The following is a 14,612-nucleotide window of genomic DNA, read 5'->3' on the forward strand; positions in this document are numbered from 1 at the left end:
TATGTGCAGACACTAAGCTGGGGGTACATGCTTCACAGATGAATATGATGCAATCCCTGTCCTTGAAGTGTTCCAACCACTGGGAGAGGCAGAGAAAAAAACGTGGCCAGTTAGGGAGATACATGCTTTGCTGAGGGTCTGAGCCCAGGATACAGGAGCTCCGAGGAGGGAAGGCTTCTCAGAGGATGTGGCTGGAGTTGTTTTGCACAATGAGTAGGAGTTTACCCAGTGGAGAAGGGGAAGGGCACTCCAGGCAGAGGTGAAAAAACAGGTGGGGCCAAGTGTTTTTTTAACCTCTTCTGCCCACTTTTCTATTTGCCAGAAGAAGCTGCCCCACCCCAGAGCCTCACCTGGGGCAAGCAGATCATGGTTATTCTGGCCCTGGGGGCACAGAAGGCTCCACCCGAATCCAAGTCCATGAGGCAGCAGCCACTGAAGCACTCAGAGTGGTGGAAGCACCTGTCTGTGTTTTTCTGTGGGGACAGGCAGGAAGTCTGCCAGGCTGGGGACAATCCCTGAGTTGTGTGGGAGAGGAGGGGAGGGTTCCCACCATTGCCAAAGAACCCAGGGGTTCAGGCGAAGTTATGAGGTTGTCGCCCCTGGTCCTTTCCAGCCCCCCTCCCACACCCGCCGCACCCCTCCCTCGGCAGGACTCAGGGAAGCAGAGGAGAGGAGAGAGGGATTAGCACTTTTCCCTCGGCCTCTCCTTTCCTGGACCCCCTTCGCTTCCATGGGTCCCACGGTGTGTGTGTACTCTTAAATCCCACTTTGCGGTGCGGGGTTTGGGGGATGAGAATGAGGGGGCTGCGCGCTCAACAGAGAGGGAGAGAAAGAGGAGAAGAGGGGAGAGCCCTCGTGCCTGGAAGAATCACTGGGCAGTGAGGGGAGGCGGAGGAAGACGGGCAGAAACCAGAGCTGGCAGGGCGGGTTTGGCTGGGGGCACTTCGGGGAGGGAGGCGAGCCCAGGACAGAGGTCGCTGGAAAGGGGCACGGGCGGGGGAGGTGGGGGGAGCGAGGGTGCTGGTCACAGGCCAACTTCTCTCCCCTCCGCGGCCGCCAGGGAAAGTGAAGAGGCTTTTGAAGTCCGTCCGAGGATGCCCCAAGCTGCCTGCCTGGGCGGATGCCCCCAGCTCTGGGTGGTTCCGGACCCACCTGTCCCTGGGGCTGGGGCTCCCCTCCCTGCTGTCGCGGCGGGCTGGGTGCGCTCCCAGGTCACCTTTTTTTTGTTGTTTTTTGTTTGTTTGTTTCCAGCTCACCTTTTTAGGGTGCTGAAGCGCGCTCCAGCGCGGCAGCCCCGCCTCCGCCAGGACCCCCGCCAGGATCCCCGCCACCAGCGCCAGGGCTGCGGCCATGGGCCTGGGCGGCAGAGCAGCGGCGGGGCTCGGGGGGCCGCGGGTTAAACCCTCTCCCCGGCCACGTGACCCGGCGCCCCAGGCAGCCCCCGCGGAGGAGGGCGTGGAGGGCGAGGACGCTGTGGTTGTTGGGCCCCAGGCGGCGCTGCGCGCCTGGGAAGGGAGGGAGGAGGGGGGAAAAGGCGCTCAGGCTTGCACGGCGGGATTCTAGACAGGAGGGGCCCTAGGGGCCTCCAGACATGTTGCTTCCAAGTAGAAGCTTGAAACTGTAAGATAAAACCCTATTTTTATTGTATTTATTTATTTTCCAGACGGAGTCTCGCTCTGTCTCCCAGGCTGAGGTGCAGTGGCGCGATCCTCCTGTCTCAGCTTTCCGAGTATCTGGGACTACAACTGGGCGCCACCACACACGGCTAATTAAAAAAAATTTTGTAGAGACGGTGGCGGGGCGGGGGGAAGGGGGTGTCTCCCCATGTTGCTCAGGCTGGTCTCGAACTCCTGGCCTCAAGTGATCGTCCTGCGTCAGCCTCTCAAAGTGCAGGGATTACAGGTGTGAGCCACTGTGCCTGGCTCCAAAACTTTATTTTTATAAACGGCACAAAACCTATATGCTGAAACAAAAAGAGCTTCCTTCCTGATGTTGATTCTCTGTCTGCCCCTGCAGCCCCTGGTCTCCCCTTACCTTAGGGATAATCCAGCCCCACCCTCTGGTGCTGCTCACACTGGCTTCTATAAGAACCAGGAGGTGAGACAAGATGATCTTTAAGTCTTTTTTTTTTTTTTGAGACGGAGTCTCACTCTATGCCCAGGCTGGAGTGCAGTGGCGCGATCTTGGCTCACTGCAACCTCTGCCACCCGGGTTCAAGCAATTCTCCTGCCTCAGCTTCCCAAGTAGCTGGGATTACAGGTGCCTGCCACGGTGCTTGGCTAATTTTTGTATTTTTAGTAGAGACGGGGTTTCACCATCTTGGCCAGGCTGGTCTTGAACTTCTGACCTCGTGATCCACCTGCCTTGGGCTCCCAAGGTGCTGGGATTACAAGCATGAGCCACCGCGGCCGGCTCTAAATCTTCAATCTCTAGCAGTCTTAATCATTCTATTAATTGCCTAAGGATTTGTCTGAATTGTGTGAAAGTCAAGATGTGGGGGCAAAATGGAGGGATGGAAAGAGAAGAAAACAGAATAGGGAGGAGGGTTAAGGGAGAGCTGCACAGAGCAACAATCATGGAACCGGGGGAGGTAGGCCTTCCTCAGGACTTCCCTGTGGATGAAGCTTCCACCTCTACCTTTCTGCTTCTGCTTTTTTTAATTTCTATTTTTTAAAAAAATTTGTATTGTTAATATTTTTTGATAGATACAGGTTCTTCCTATGTTGTCCAGGCCGATCTTGAACTCACAGTCTTAAGAGATCCTCCTGCGTAGACCTCCCAAAGTGGTGGGATTACAGGCCTGAGCCAACATGTCCAGCCTGCTTCTGCTTTTGAAGTTTTGCTTAAGAAATGAACTGAGGGCTGGGCGCGGTGGCTCATATCTGTAAACCCAGCACCTTGGGAGGCCAAGGCTGGTGGGTCATGAGGTCAGGAGTTCAAAACCAGCCTGGCCAAGATGGCAAAATCTCGTCTCTACTAAAAATACAAAAATTAGCAGGGCATGGTGGTGGGTGCCTGTAATCCCAGCTACTCAGGAGGCTGAAGCAGAGAATTGCTTGAATCTGGGAGGCAGGGGTTGCAGTGGGCCGAGATCATGCCACTGCACTCCAGTCTGGACGACAGAGTGAGACTCCCTGTCTCAAAAAAAAAAAAAAAAAAAGAAGAAGAAATGAACTGAAGAATCCTGTCTTGGTGGGGAATTTAGGTATTTTCTCCAAGAATAACAGCTCTCACTGCACTCAGAGCACCCTGTATCCATTATTTCAGTGAGCCCTCCCTGTATAAACACTAGCTGTCACAGAGTAATTAACACTGGCTGTCACAACAGAACTGGAATTTCGTGGCTTGGCACAATCATGCTTTATGTAAAGTCTGATTTGGGGCAAGAGCCCCTTTTTCCATCCTGTAGCCATGCCATCTATAAGACTGGCGTCTGGCTGGGCATGGTGGCTCATGCATGTAATCACAGAACTTTGGGAGGCCAAGGTAAGAGGATCTCTTGAGCTCAGGAGTTCAAGGCCAGCCTGGGCAACATAGTGAGACCTCATCACTACAAAAAAAAAAAAAAAATTGGCTAGACGTGGTGGCACATGCGTGTAGTCCTGGCTACCTGGGAGGCTGAGGCAGGAAGATCTTTTGAGCACTGGAAGTTGAGGCTGCAATGAGTTATGATTGCACCACTGCACTCCAGCATGGGCAACAGAGTGAGACCCTGTTTCAAAAAAAAAAAAAAGACTAGGCCAAGAGCAGTGGCTCATGCCTGTAATCCCACTACTTTGGGAAGCTGAGGTAGGGGTGGATCACCTGAGGCTGGGAGTTCAAGACCAGCCTGACCAATGTTTAGAAACCCCGTCTCTACTAAAAATACAAAAAAAATAACAGAGTGTGGTGGCACATGCCTGTAATCCCAGCTACTTGGGACACTGAGGCAGGAGAACCCCTTGAACCCAGGAAGCAGAGGTTGCAGTGAGCCGAGATTTGCCATTGTACTCCAGCCTGGGCAACAAAAGCGAGACTCCGTCTCAAAAAAAAAAGAAAAAAAAAAAGACTAGCCTCCAAAGTCACCATAGACCTGCCTTGAAACCACCTGTTGGAACTAGTCACATGTCCCCAAGCTTCCAACCTTCTGCACGGGAGGCTTGGACTGTTTAGCATCTACTATCATTTCTGCTGTGTAACTCGTAACTCTATTTTTTTTGAAAATGAGTCTCGATCTGTCACCCAGGCTGGAGTGCAGTGTCTCGATCTTGGCTACTGCAACCTCCACCTCTCAGGTTCAAGCTATTCTTCTGCCTCAGCCTCCCAAGTAACTGGGACTACAGTTTTTAGCTAATTTTTAGCGGAGATGGGGTTTCACACCATATTGGCCAGGCTGGACTCAAGCTCCTGACCTCATGATCCTCCCACCTCGGCCTCCCAAAGTGCTGGGATTACAGGGATAAACCACCATGCCAGGCCTCTGCTCTGTAACTCTTTTTTAAATTTTTTGTTTATTTTATTTATTCATTATTTATTTATTTATTTATTTTGAGACGGAGTCCTGCTCTTGTTGCCCAGGCTGGAGTGCAATGGCACGATCTCGACTCACCACAACCTCCACCTCCTGGGTTCAAGCAATTCTCCTGCCCCAGCCTCCCAAGTAGCTGGGATTCCAGGCATGCGCCACCATGCCCAGCTAATTTTGTATTTTTAGTAGAGACGGGGTTTCACCATGTTAGTCAGGTTTGTCTCGAACTCCCAACCTCAGGTCCTTCGCCCACCTCAGCTTCCCAAAGGGCTGGGATTAGAGGCATGAGCCACTACACCCAGCCTATAACTCTTATCTCTATTTTACAGACTAGGAACTTGAAGGCTCAAGGTAAAGTAACTTGCCCAAGTAACAGGATTAAATGGCAGAGTCAGATATAAATGCAGGGCATTCTAGCTCCTGGGTCCAAGTTCTTACCACTGTTCTACCCTGCTGCGGGCGGCCAGAGAGCTTTGCCCCTAGTAAGGGGTTTCTCATCATTACCGTGTTACCTCCTCCAGCAGTCTCGGTCTGAGCCCTCTTCATATGTGTGTTCTGTTACCTTGGTTGACTAGCGACCCATCCACGCAGACCATTTGTGAACTGGAGGGGAGGCCCGGGGACGGATACTTCGTTGTACTGCTTCACTGGCTTCTTTTGCCCAAAGCTGCATGAGTGTTAGACACTTGAGAAGTATTGTTGACTGCTTAGGAAAGTGGCAAATTTGAGGTCAAGGGGCCAGCATCTGTGTGTCAGGGTTGGCAGCCCCTGGGAAAGCCACTGAAGGCCCTCAGGGGTGGTGACGCCCCTGGAATTCTGTATAAAATCTTATGTGCATGGCTTCGTTTTCTTTTTCTTAAGCCGGAGATCTAGTTTCCTCAAAAACGACTGGTTGAGAACCTTTATTTTCAGTGAGGAAACTGAGGCCCAGAGAGGGCAGGGACTTCTCCCAGGACTCAGCTGGTGAGTAGCAGAGCCAGGCCTAGCCCTGGGCTCCTGACTCCAAGTCCTGTGCTCTTTCTCCTGTACCATGGCCTGCCAGCAGTGGTCACAGGCCCACGTCCAGGTACCTCTGCATTGCAGGGAGTAGGAATCGGATCACCAGGGCCTCCAGGGCCGGGAATCCCTGACCTGTGAGCATGGCCACAGCTCTGCCCAGGGCCTAAAACTGGCCACCTCAGACTTCAGTGAGCAGAAGGGGGTCAGTTCAGGACAGCGAGCACCTTTGGTGAACTTCTTACCCCTATTTCCTGCCCCTTCATCTTCCCCTACTCTGACGGTCTCTAATGTCTCACTTCTTTTCTCCTGCCTCTTTCTGGTGGCCCAAGTGGTGGTTTCCATGACAATATTCTCACTGGTCTGCAGCAAAATGAAAATAATAAGGATAATGTAGTAGTGTTTTTGTTAAAGGTAAATGTATTCAATTTATTACTATTTTTAAATTTTGTTTTGAGGCATCACCCAGGCTGAAGTGCAGTGGTGTGATCTCGGCTCACCGCAGCCTTCGCCTCCTGTCTTTAAGTGAGTCTCCTGCCTCAGCCCCACTCCAAGTAGCTGGGACTACAGGCACGGGCCACCATGCCCAGCTAATTTTTGTATTTTTAGTAGAGGTAGTGCCTACTAACTTAGTAGACATGTTGCCCAGGCTGGAAATGTATTTAATTTAAAGAGTGATTCTTTATTCTGAAATTACGTCTTTTCTACTTCTTTGGTGTTAAAATGTGCTCTTATGAAATAATGGCCATCAGGTGCTCAAGACCAGCCTGGCAACAAAGTGAGACCTCTGTCTCTACAAAAAACAAAAACGTTAGCTGAGCATGGTGGCATGTGCCTGTGGTCCCAAATACATGGGAGGCTGACGTGAGGGGATCTCGTGAGCCTGGGAAGTTGAGGCTGCAGTAAGCTGTGATCATGCCACTGCACTCCAACTTGAGCGACAGAGATAGACTCAGTCTCAAAAAAGTAATAATTATTAAATAAAATTGTGATGATATTTGGAGGTAAAAAATAATAAATAAATAATATTTAAAATATATCTTTAAAAAGCAATAATAGCCATGACACAGTAAGCGGTTTTGTTTCTTTCTTTTTTTTTTTTTTCTTCTTTTCTTTTTTTTCTTTTTAAGACAGGATTTCACCATGTTGGTCAGGCTGGTCTTGAACTCCAAACCTCAGGTGATCCTCCTGCCTTGGCCTCCAAAGTGCTTGGATTACAGGCGTGAGCCACCATGCCTGGCCTCAGTAGTTTTGTTTCATTGTTCATGTTCTTTTTTGGCACATATATATATATATATATATATTTTTTTTTTTTTTTTTTTTGAGATTGAATCTTGCCCTGTCACCCAGGCTGGAGTGTAGCGGTGCGATCTCGGCCCACTGTAACCTCTGCCTCCCAGGTTGAAACGATTCTTCTGCCTCAGCCTCCCAAGTAGCTGGGATTACAGGTATTGATTACAGGTACCTCCACCACCACACCCGGCTAATTTTTGTATTTTTAGTAGAGATGGGGTTTCACCATATTGGCCAAGCTGGTCTTGAACTCCTGACCTTAGGTGATCTGCCTGCCTCAGCCTCCCAAAGTGCTGGGATTACAGACATGAGCCACTGAGCCCAGCTTTTGGCCAATATATTAAATATCTGTGCACAAATTCTGTCAGTTCCCAAGATTTTTTGGATGTCTTATCACTTTGAAATCCAAAATAAAACTCCGGGAAGAACTGATCTCTTGAAAATTGCATACTCAAGTCCTTCCTGAAGGAGCTCTCAAGTAATCAAAGGGAAGAGTGAGGAACGAGTGGGTGCCCTAAGAGTTTGAAATGCGAAGAGAGGTCAGCAAAGCCTTCCAGAAGAGGGCCAGGGTGGGATGGGTTTGGAGGTGAAAAGGTGGAGGCCTCAAGCTTGTATGTCCTGGACCCCAGGCAGGAGGGGGCCATGCTGTTTTGCTAAGCCTTGAAGGGGGACTGGACTTTGGCACGCAGGGACTAGGGGTTTCCAAGCAGGGGACAGAGGGGCAAGGGTTTGGAGGTGAGAGTAGTAGCTGTGGGTAGAACCACAAGGAGACAGTGTGGGCTTGTGGAGGATGCAGGATGGAGAAGAGCCGGTCAGCGCTCCAGGGAACTTGAGGGACGGTGAGAGTAGCTACAGTTGAGGTGGCTCCTGGGTCAAAAGCTGGGCTGGTGGTGGCAGTGCTGGAGTCAGAGCAGGGGGACCTGAGCCGTTCAGTCAGGGGTGCAGGGTGAGGGTGGGGTTGCCCGGCTCTGTCTGTGAGGACAGGAGGGTCTCTAGAAGGAGAGCCCCAGCATGCCCTGAGGGAGATCAGCTCTTTCCCAGCTTCTAGCCACCCCACCCACACACATACTCTGAAGCAGGGGCAGGGCTCAGAACACACAGTTCTCATTTTATGTCTTCCCGGGACAGGCTGACCCTGCTGAGGGTCTATCAGTTCAGCTTGGAAGAAAGACAGGTCTGGAAATGGGGGAAAGAGCTGACCTGTGTCCTCCTCCTGGACTGGGCTGGCCCTTAGGCCCTAGGGCTTTGGCCTGAAGGACAGAGTGGGCAGTGGTGGCTGGCGGCCAGGTGTGCCACCCCATTGCCTTCACCCATGGGAGGGGACTGAACTTCTCCAAGCAGCTTAGCCTATGACAGAGGCCTTCCTCAGAGGAGCCAAGGAGGGCTCCCTACAACCTCTGTGTTTAGGGGAAAGGTTCATGCAGCAGAGAGCTCTCCAGGGGGCACATAGCAGGGGGATGTCCCGCACTGCCATCCTGCCCACACTGCCTGTGCGTGGGGTGCGTGTGTAGACTCACTGGCACCAGATGACCCTCGTCCCCTCCTTCTCCCACTTGGTGAGTCTGAGCCACATTCGTGCCCAGTCGCCTAGGCAGTGAGGGCCCCTTGCCCACCTCAAGGAGCCACGAGGGAATCTCAACTCTTGTAGCTTCAAGTAAAACAACCCAAGCCAAATTATGTAATTTAAAAAATAAAAACCAAGAGAAACAGTACTGGGTGAGTCCCTATGTGAGGCTGGCCTCAGGGCTCCAAAGAGGAACCACTGACAGGCGTCTCTTCAGCTTCAGCCTCCAGGCAGCCTCATTTTCTCTCAGGGAGGGAGACTGCTCTCTGTGCACAGTGGGGAGGAGCAGGGAGCTGTACACAGCTCTATGCACCTCCCTTCAGCGCCCATCTAGAAGTCCCGGGAAGGTCAGGGGGACCAGGGACTTTTATTGGCAGAACCTCGTGGAGCCTGAACAGGGCAGCTCCCCAAAGGCAGGGAGATGGGGGGGTTGCTGCCTCCTGAGGAATGGGACATGGATGCTGAGTAGGCAGAATTACAGGTGCCCATAACATCCCAAGTTGCCATACACGGAGGATTGCTCTGCTTAAGACCATACCTGGATTCAGGAACAGCTCCCTGGGTCAGGAAGGAACCATGAACTGTATCCTTTAGCCAAGGGCAACAGTGAAGGAAGGGTCTTGGAAACTTGTTCCGCCCCCCACGGACCCCCAGGAAGCCTAAGCTGCATTCTGTAGACCAATAGATTTCAATCGCTTTTTTTTTTTTTTTTTTTACTACAACCCATGGTAAAGGTACATTTTACACAGGTATTCGGACAACTAGTAGCTCCAATTAGTTGGTGTCTGTGTTATACTGGTTTGATTATCACCACTGCAAACGTGTGTGCTTGTGCATATATACAACGTGTAGATGCGTGTATGGAATAAAGTTTCACAAAACAATACGTACATTTACCATATGCCATCTTCTCTGAGATTTTTAATTATTTTCTATTTCATCTTTTAAAAATGCTGGTTAGGGCTGGGTGGGGTGGCTCACGCCTACAAATCCTAGCCCTTTGGGAGGCCGTCATGGGCAGATCACAAGGTCAGGAGTTCGAGACCAGCCTGGCCAACACGGTGAAACCCCATCTCTACTAAAAATATAAGAATTAGCGAAGCATGGTGGTGAGTGCCTGTAATCCCAGCTACTTGGGAAGCTGAGGCAGGAGAATCACTTGAACGGGAGAGGCAGAGGTTGCAGTGAGCCGAGATAATGCCACTGCACTCCAGTCTGGGTGACAGAGCAAGACTCCATCTAAAAATAGTAATAATAAAAAAAAATTTTTTTTAAATAATGAAAAAAAAATGCCGTTAGGATGCACCAAATTGGTTTCATTGCCCACTTACCATCTGTCAATACCACTCTATTGAGTGCACTAGCTTCCTCTGTCCAACTCACTGTTGGACATCTTGGTGGTCTCCATTTGCCTGTTCATTCATCATTCATTCATGTATTCAACAAATGTTTAGTGATACCTATCCTATGTCAGGTACCTTATCAGCAGAGATTAGTTGCAGATAACAGACACCACCATACTTATTTTAAGTAGAAAGGAATTCCAGGAATGACTTAAAAATCAAAAGTAAACAACCCTGCAGAACTGAGCTACCAAGGGAGCTACTACCCCTGCCACCATCAGGCAGGTGAGGAGGCAGGTAGTTGTCACTGCAGCGGTGGTCCTAGAAGCACACACCTTAGCTGTGATATCAGATTGAGGAAGTTGCCATGAAGGATTATTGCCTGCCAGGTGCAGTGGCTCACACCTGTAATCCTAGCACTTTGGGAGGCCAAGGTGGGACTATCACTTGAGCTCAGGAGTTCAAGACCAGCCTGGGCAACATAGCAAAGCCTCATCTCTACAAAAAGAAATTTTTTAAATTAGCCCAGGGTGGCCGGGCACGGTGGCTCAAGCCTGTAATCCCAGCACTTTGGGAGGCCGAGGCGGGTGGATCACGAGGTCAAGAGATCGAGACCATCCTGGTCAACACGGTGAAACCCCGTCTCTACTAAAAATACAAAAAATTAGCTGGGCATGGTGGCGCGTGCCTGTAATCCCAGCTACTCAGGAGGCTGAGGCAGGAGAATTGCCTGAACCCAGGAGGCGGAGGTTGCGGTGAGCCGAGATTGCGCCATTGCACTCCAGCCTGGGTAACAAGAGCGAAACTCCGTCCCAAAAAAAAAAAAAAAAATAGCCCAGGGTGGTGGTGCACCTGTAGTCCTAGCTACTTGGGAGGTTGAGGTGGGAGGATTGTTTGGGGTTGGAGATTGAGGCTGTAGTGAGCTATGATTGCACCACTGCACTCCAGCAAAATTATTGCCTGTAGGACCGTGTGGTGGCTCGCACCTGTAATCCTAGCACTTTGGGAGGCCAAGACAAGAAGGTTGCTTGAGGCCAGTAGTTTGAGACCAGCCTGGGCAACATAGTGATACCCTTGTCTCTATTTAATAATAAGAAAAAATTAGCTGAGTGTGGTGGTGTGCACTTTATAGTCCCAGCTACTCAGGAGGCTGAGGTGGGAGGATCACTTAAACCTAGGAGTTTGGGGTTACATGAGCTGTGATCATACCACTGCACTCCAGCCTGGGCAACACTCTGTCTCTTAAAAAAAAAGGTGGGGGGCAGGAGCGGTTCACTCCTGTAATCCCAGTACTTTGAGAGGCCAGGCGGGCAGATCAACTGACGTCGGGAGTTCGAGACCAGCCTGACCAACATGGAGAAACCCCGTCTCTACTAAAAATATAAAATTAGCCGGGCATGATGGCACATACCTGTAATCCCAGCTACTCCGGAGGCTGAGGCAGGAAAATCATTTGAACCCGGGAGGCAAAAGTTGCAGTGAGCCAAGATTGCGCCGTTGCACTCCAGTCTGGGCAACAAGAGCAAAACTCCATCTCCAAAGGAAAAAAAAGTACTTCCTTAGCAAAAAAAAAAAAAAGAAAAAAAAAAAGGCCGGACGTGATGGCGCATGCCCATAGTCCCAGCTACTCGGGAGGCTGAGGTGGGAGGATCGCTTGAGTCCAGGAGTTCTGGGCTGTAGTGCCCTATGCCGATCAAGTGTCCGCACTAAGTTCGGCATCAATATGGTGACCTCCCGGGAGCGGGGGACCACCAGGTTGCCTAAGGAGGGGTGAACCGGCCCAGGTCGGAAACGGAGCAGGTCAAAAGTCCCGTGCTGATCAGTAGTGGGATCGCGCCTGTGAATAGCCACTGCACTCCAGCCTGGGCAACATAGTGAGACCCGGTATCTTAAAAAAAAAAAAAAAGTATGCCTCCCACAAATGCCACTGCCCTCCCTTACCTCCATGGACATTAGGCCTTAGTCAGTGCATACTATCAACAATCCCACCTGGGTCTACTACTCAGGTATTGAGCTTTCCTGCCCTGCAGTGCAGGAAGGAACACCAGAAGGAGAGGAAAGGAAGGCTGAACAACCATGCTACAGCAGCCACTACAGGGAAAAGTGCCTGACAGTGGCCCACCACGATATATATGTATATTTGTACAGATGGGTCATATTGCACGGGCTGGTCTTAAAGATTTTTTTTTCTTTTTTTGAGATGGAGTCTGACTCTGTCACCCAGGCTGAAGTGCAGTGGTGTGATTTTGGGTCACTGCAACCTCCGCCTCCCAGGTTCAAAAGATTCTCCCTTGTTACCTCCCCAGTAGCTGGGATTACAGGCATGCACCACCAGCCCAGCTAAGCTTTGTATTTTTAATAGAGACAGATTTCACCATGTTGGCCAGGCTGGTCTCAAACTCCTGACCTCAGGTGATCCGCCCTCCTCAGCCAAACAAATTCCCTGGGCCCTATGCAAATCAGACACCGCCTCCCCAGCCTCCCAGTATAATGGACTGCTTTTCTGTGGCACACGGGGTTTGTACGCTACGGGAAGGTGGTTTTCTTCTTTCTTGCCTATTAGACTTTCCGTTCCTTAAAACCACTCCACGTGTGTCCATGTCGTTTATCTAATCAGCAAGAGACAAAGAACCCTGGTGTTTCTCCAGTTATTGGAGCTGTATCACTGGGATTACAGGCATGAGCCACCATGCCTTGCCTGGTCTCAAACTCTTAGCTTCAAGAGATCTTCCTGCCTCTACCTCCCAAAGAGCTGGGATTACAGGTATGAACCACTGTGCCTGGCCCTATATCACATTTTCTTTACCCATTCATCTGCTGTTGGACATTCAGGTCTATTTGCTATCTTGGCTATTGTGAATAGTGCTGCAATAAACATGAGAGTGAAGATATTTCTTCCACACCGTTTTCCTTTTCTTTTTTATTTTATTATTTTTTTTTAATTTTTGAGACAGAGTCTAGCTGCTCTGTCACCCAGGCCGGAATGCAGTGGCATGACCTCAGCTCACTACAACCTCCACCTCCCAGGTTCAAGCTATTCTCCTGCCTCAGCCTCATGAGTAGCTTGGATTACAGTCGCCCACCACCATGCCTGGCTTTTTTTAAATTTTATTTTTAGTAGACATGGGGTTTCACCATCTTGGCCAGGCTGGTCTTGAACTCCTGATCTCATGATCCACCTGCCTCGGCCTCCCAAAGTGCTGGTATTACAGGTGTGAGCCACCGTGCCTGGCCTGTTTTCCTTTCCTTTGGATAAACGCTCAGTAGTGGAACTGCTGGATCATATGGTAGTTCTATTTGCAGCCTTTTGTGGTACATGTGAAGTTAAAATAAATTTGGGGCCCGGAAGTCACTAAGCTAAAGGGAAGAGTCAAGCTGGGAACTGCTTAAACCTGCCTCTCATTCTATTCAGTCACCCTTCTGCTTGCTGAGATACACGCATATCTGATTGCCTCCTTTGGAGAGGCTAGTCAGAAAATCAAAAGAATGCAATCATTTGTCTCTTGTCTACCTATGACCTGGAAGCTCCCTGCCCCGCTTCAAGTTGTCTCTCTCGCCTTTCCAGACAGAAGCAACGTTCATCTTACATATGTTGATTAATGTCTCCTCTCCCTAAAATGTATAAAACCAAGCTGTGCTCTGACCACCTTCGGCACATCTGGTCAGGACCTCCTGAGGCTGTGTCAAGGGTGCATGTCCTCCAACCTTGGCAAAGCAAACTTTCTACATTAACTGAGAGCTGTCTCAGATATTTGGGGTTCACATACCTCCATACTGCTCTCCATAGTGGCTGTACTAGCTTACATTCCCACCAATAGTGTGTATAGGTTCCTTTTCCTCCACATCCTTGCCAGTATTTATTTTTTGTCTTTTTGATAAAAGGCATCCTATCATCCAAATGTGCAGTTCCCTGGTGATTAGTGATGCTGAGCATTTTCTTCATAAAATTCCTGGCGATTTGTATGTCTTCTTTTGAGAAATATCTGTTTAGGTCATTAGGTCATTTGCCGTTTTTTGGAGACAAAGTCTTACTCTGTCTGATCTCATGACTTCTGACCTAAGTTGTGATGAGAGAAATGTAAACCCAGATCCTGTCAGAAAGATATGTCATTTTCTCCCTAAAAGACTGCTAACGTTTTGTAATACAGTGGGTCAGTCAAGGGGTGGGAAAGGTATTATTGGTAAGAGCAAAAGATTGATGAAACTTCTTCAGAGGGAATTTGGCAATAACTAACACAGCCTCTGACCTAATAATTCCACTTCTAGGAATTTTCCCACAGAAATATTCTCATATATGCCAGGGAAGATAGATACAAAGATCTAGTTCCTTGCNCCTTGCAGCATCATTTGTAAGAATATAAACAACTTAAGATTTGCCAACTGGTTAAATAAATCATGGTACATTCATACAACGGAATTCTTTTTCTTGAGACGGAGTCTCACTCTGTTGCCCAGGCTGGAGTGCAGTCGCATGATCTCACTGCAGCCTCCACCTCCACCTCCACCTCCTAGGTTCAAGTGATTCTCCTGCCTTAGCCTCCTGAGTAGCTGGGACTAATTATTTTTGTATTTTTAGTAGAGACAGGGCACCATATTGACCAAGCTAGTCTCGAACTCCCAATCTCAAGTGACCCACCCACTTGGCCTCCCAAAGTGCTGGGATTACAGGTGTAAGCCACCATGCCTGGCCCATTTGCCCATTTTTTAAATCGAATTGTTTGGTTTTTGTTTTTGTTTTTGCCGTAGAGATGTTTGAGATCCTTGTATGTGCGGGATATTAATCCCCTGTTAAATGAGTAGTTGGTAAATCTTTTCTCCCATTCTGTAGGTTGTCTTTTCACTCTGTTGTTTTCTTTGTGTTGTAGAAGCTGTTTTGGGGGGTTTCTGCTTTTTGTTTTTTATTGAGATG

At 49.5% G+C, this 14,612-nt stretch overlaps 1 protein-coding gene across 2 annotated transcripts in view; it reads right to left on the reverse strand.

Annotated features, from left to right (window-relative positions):
- The window catches only part of CLPSL2 (colipase like 2), a 3,617-nt gene extending 2,250 nt beyond the window's left edge, over positions 1-1,367 (reverse strand). Inside the window, exons 1-3 of one of the 2 annotated variants that reach the window (XM_037736415.1) lie at positions 1,257-1,352; positions 351-473; positions 1-79 (exon numbers count right to left, since the gene is read on the reverse strand). In XM_037736415.1, the coding sequence (XP_037592343.1) occupies positions 1-79; positions 351-473; positions 1,257-1,352 (298 nt within the window). Of the gene's footprint in view, positions 80-350; positions 474-1,256 lie in introns of both variants that reach the window. The other variant, XM_017522453.2, reaches the window with a different exon arrangement.
- Between the last annotated feature and the right edge of the window lie 13,245 nt (positions 1,368-14,612).

This window comes from Cebus imitator, unplaced genomic scaffold (assembly GCF_001604975.1).
Source record: "Cebus imitator isolate Cc_AM_T3 unplaced genomic scaffold, Cebus_imitator-1.0 Scaffold24, whole genome shotgun sequence".
NCBI lineage: Eukaryota > Metazoa > Chordata > Mammalia > Primates > Cebidae > Cebus > Cebus imitator.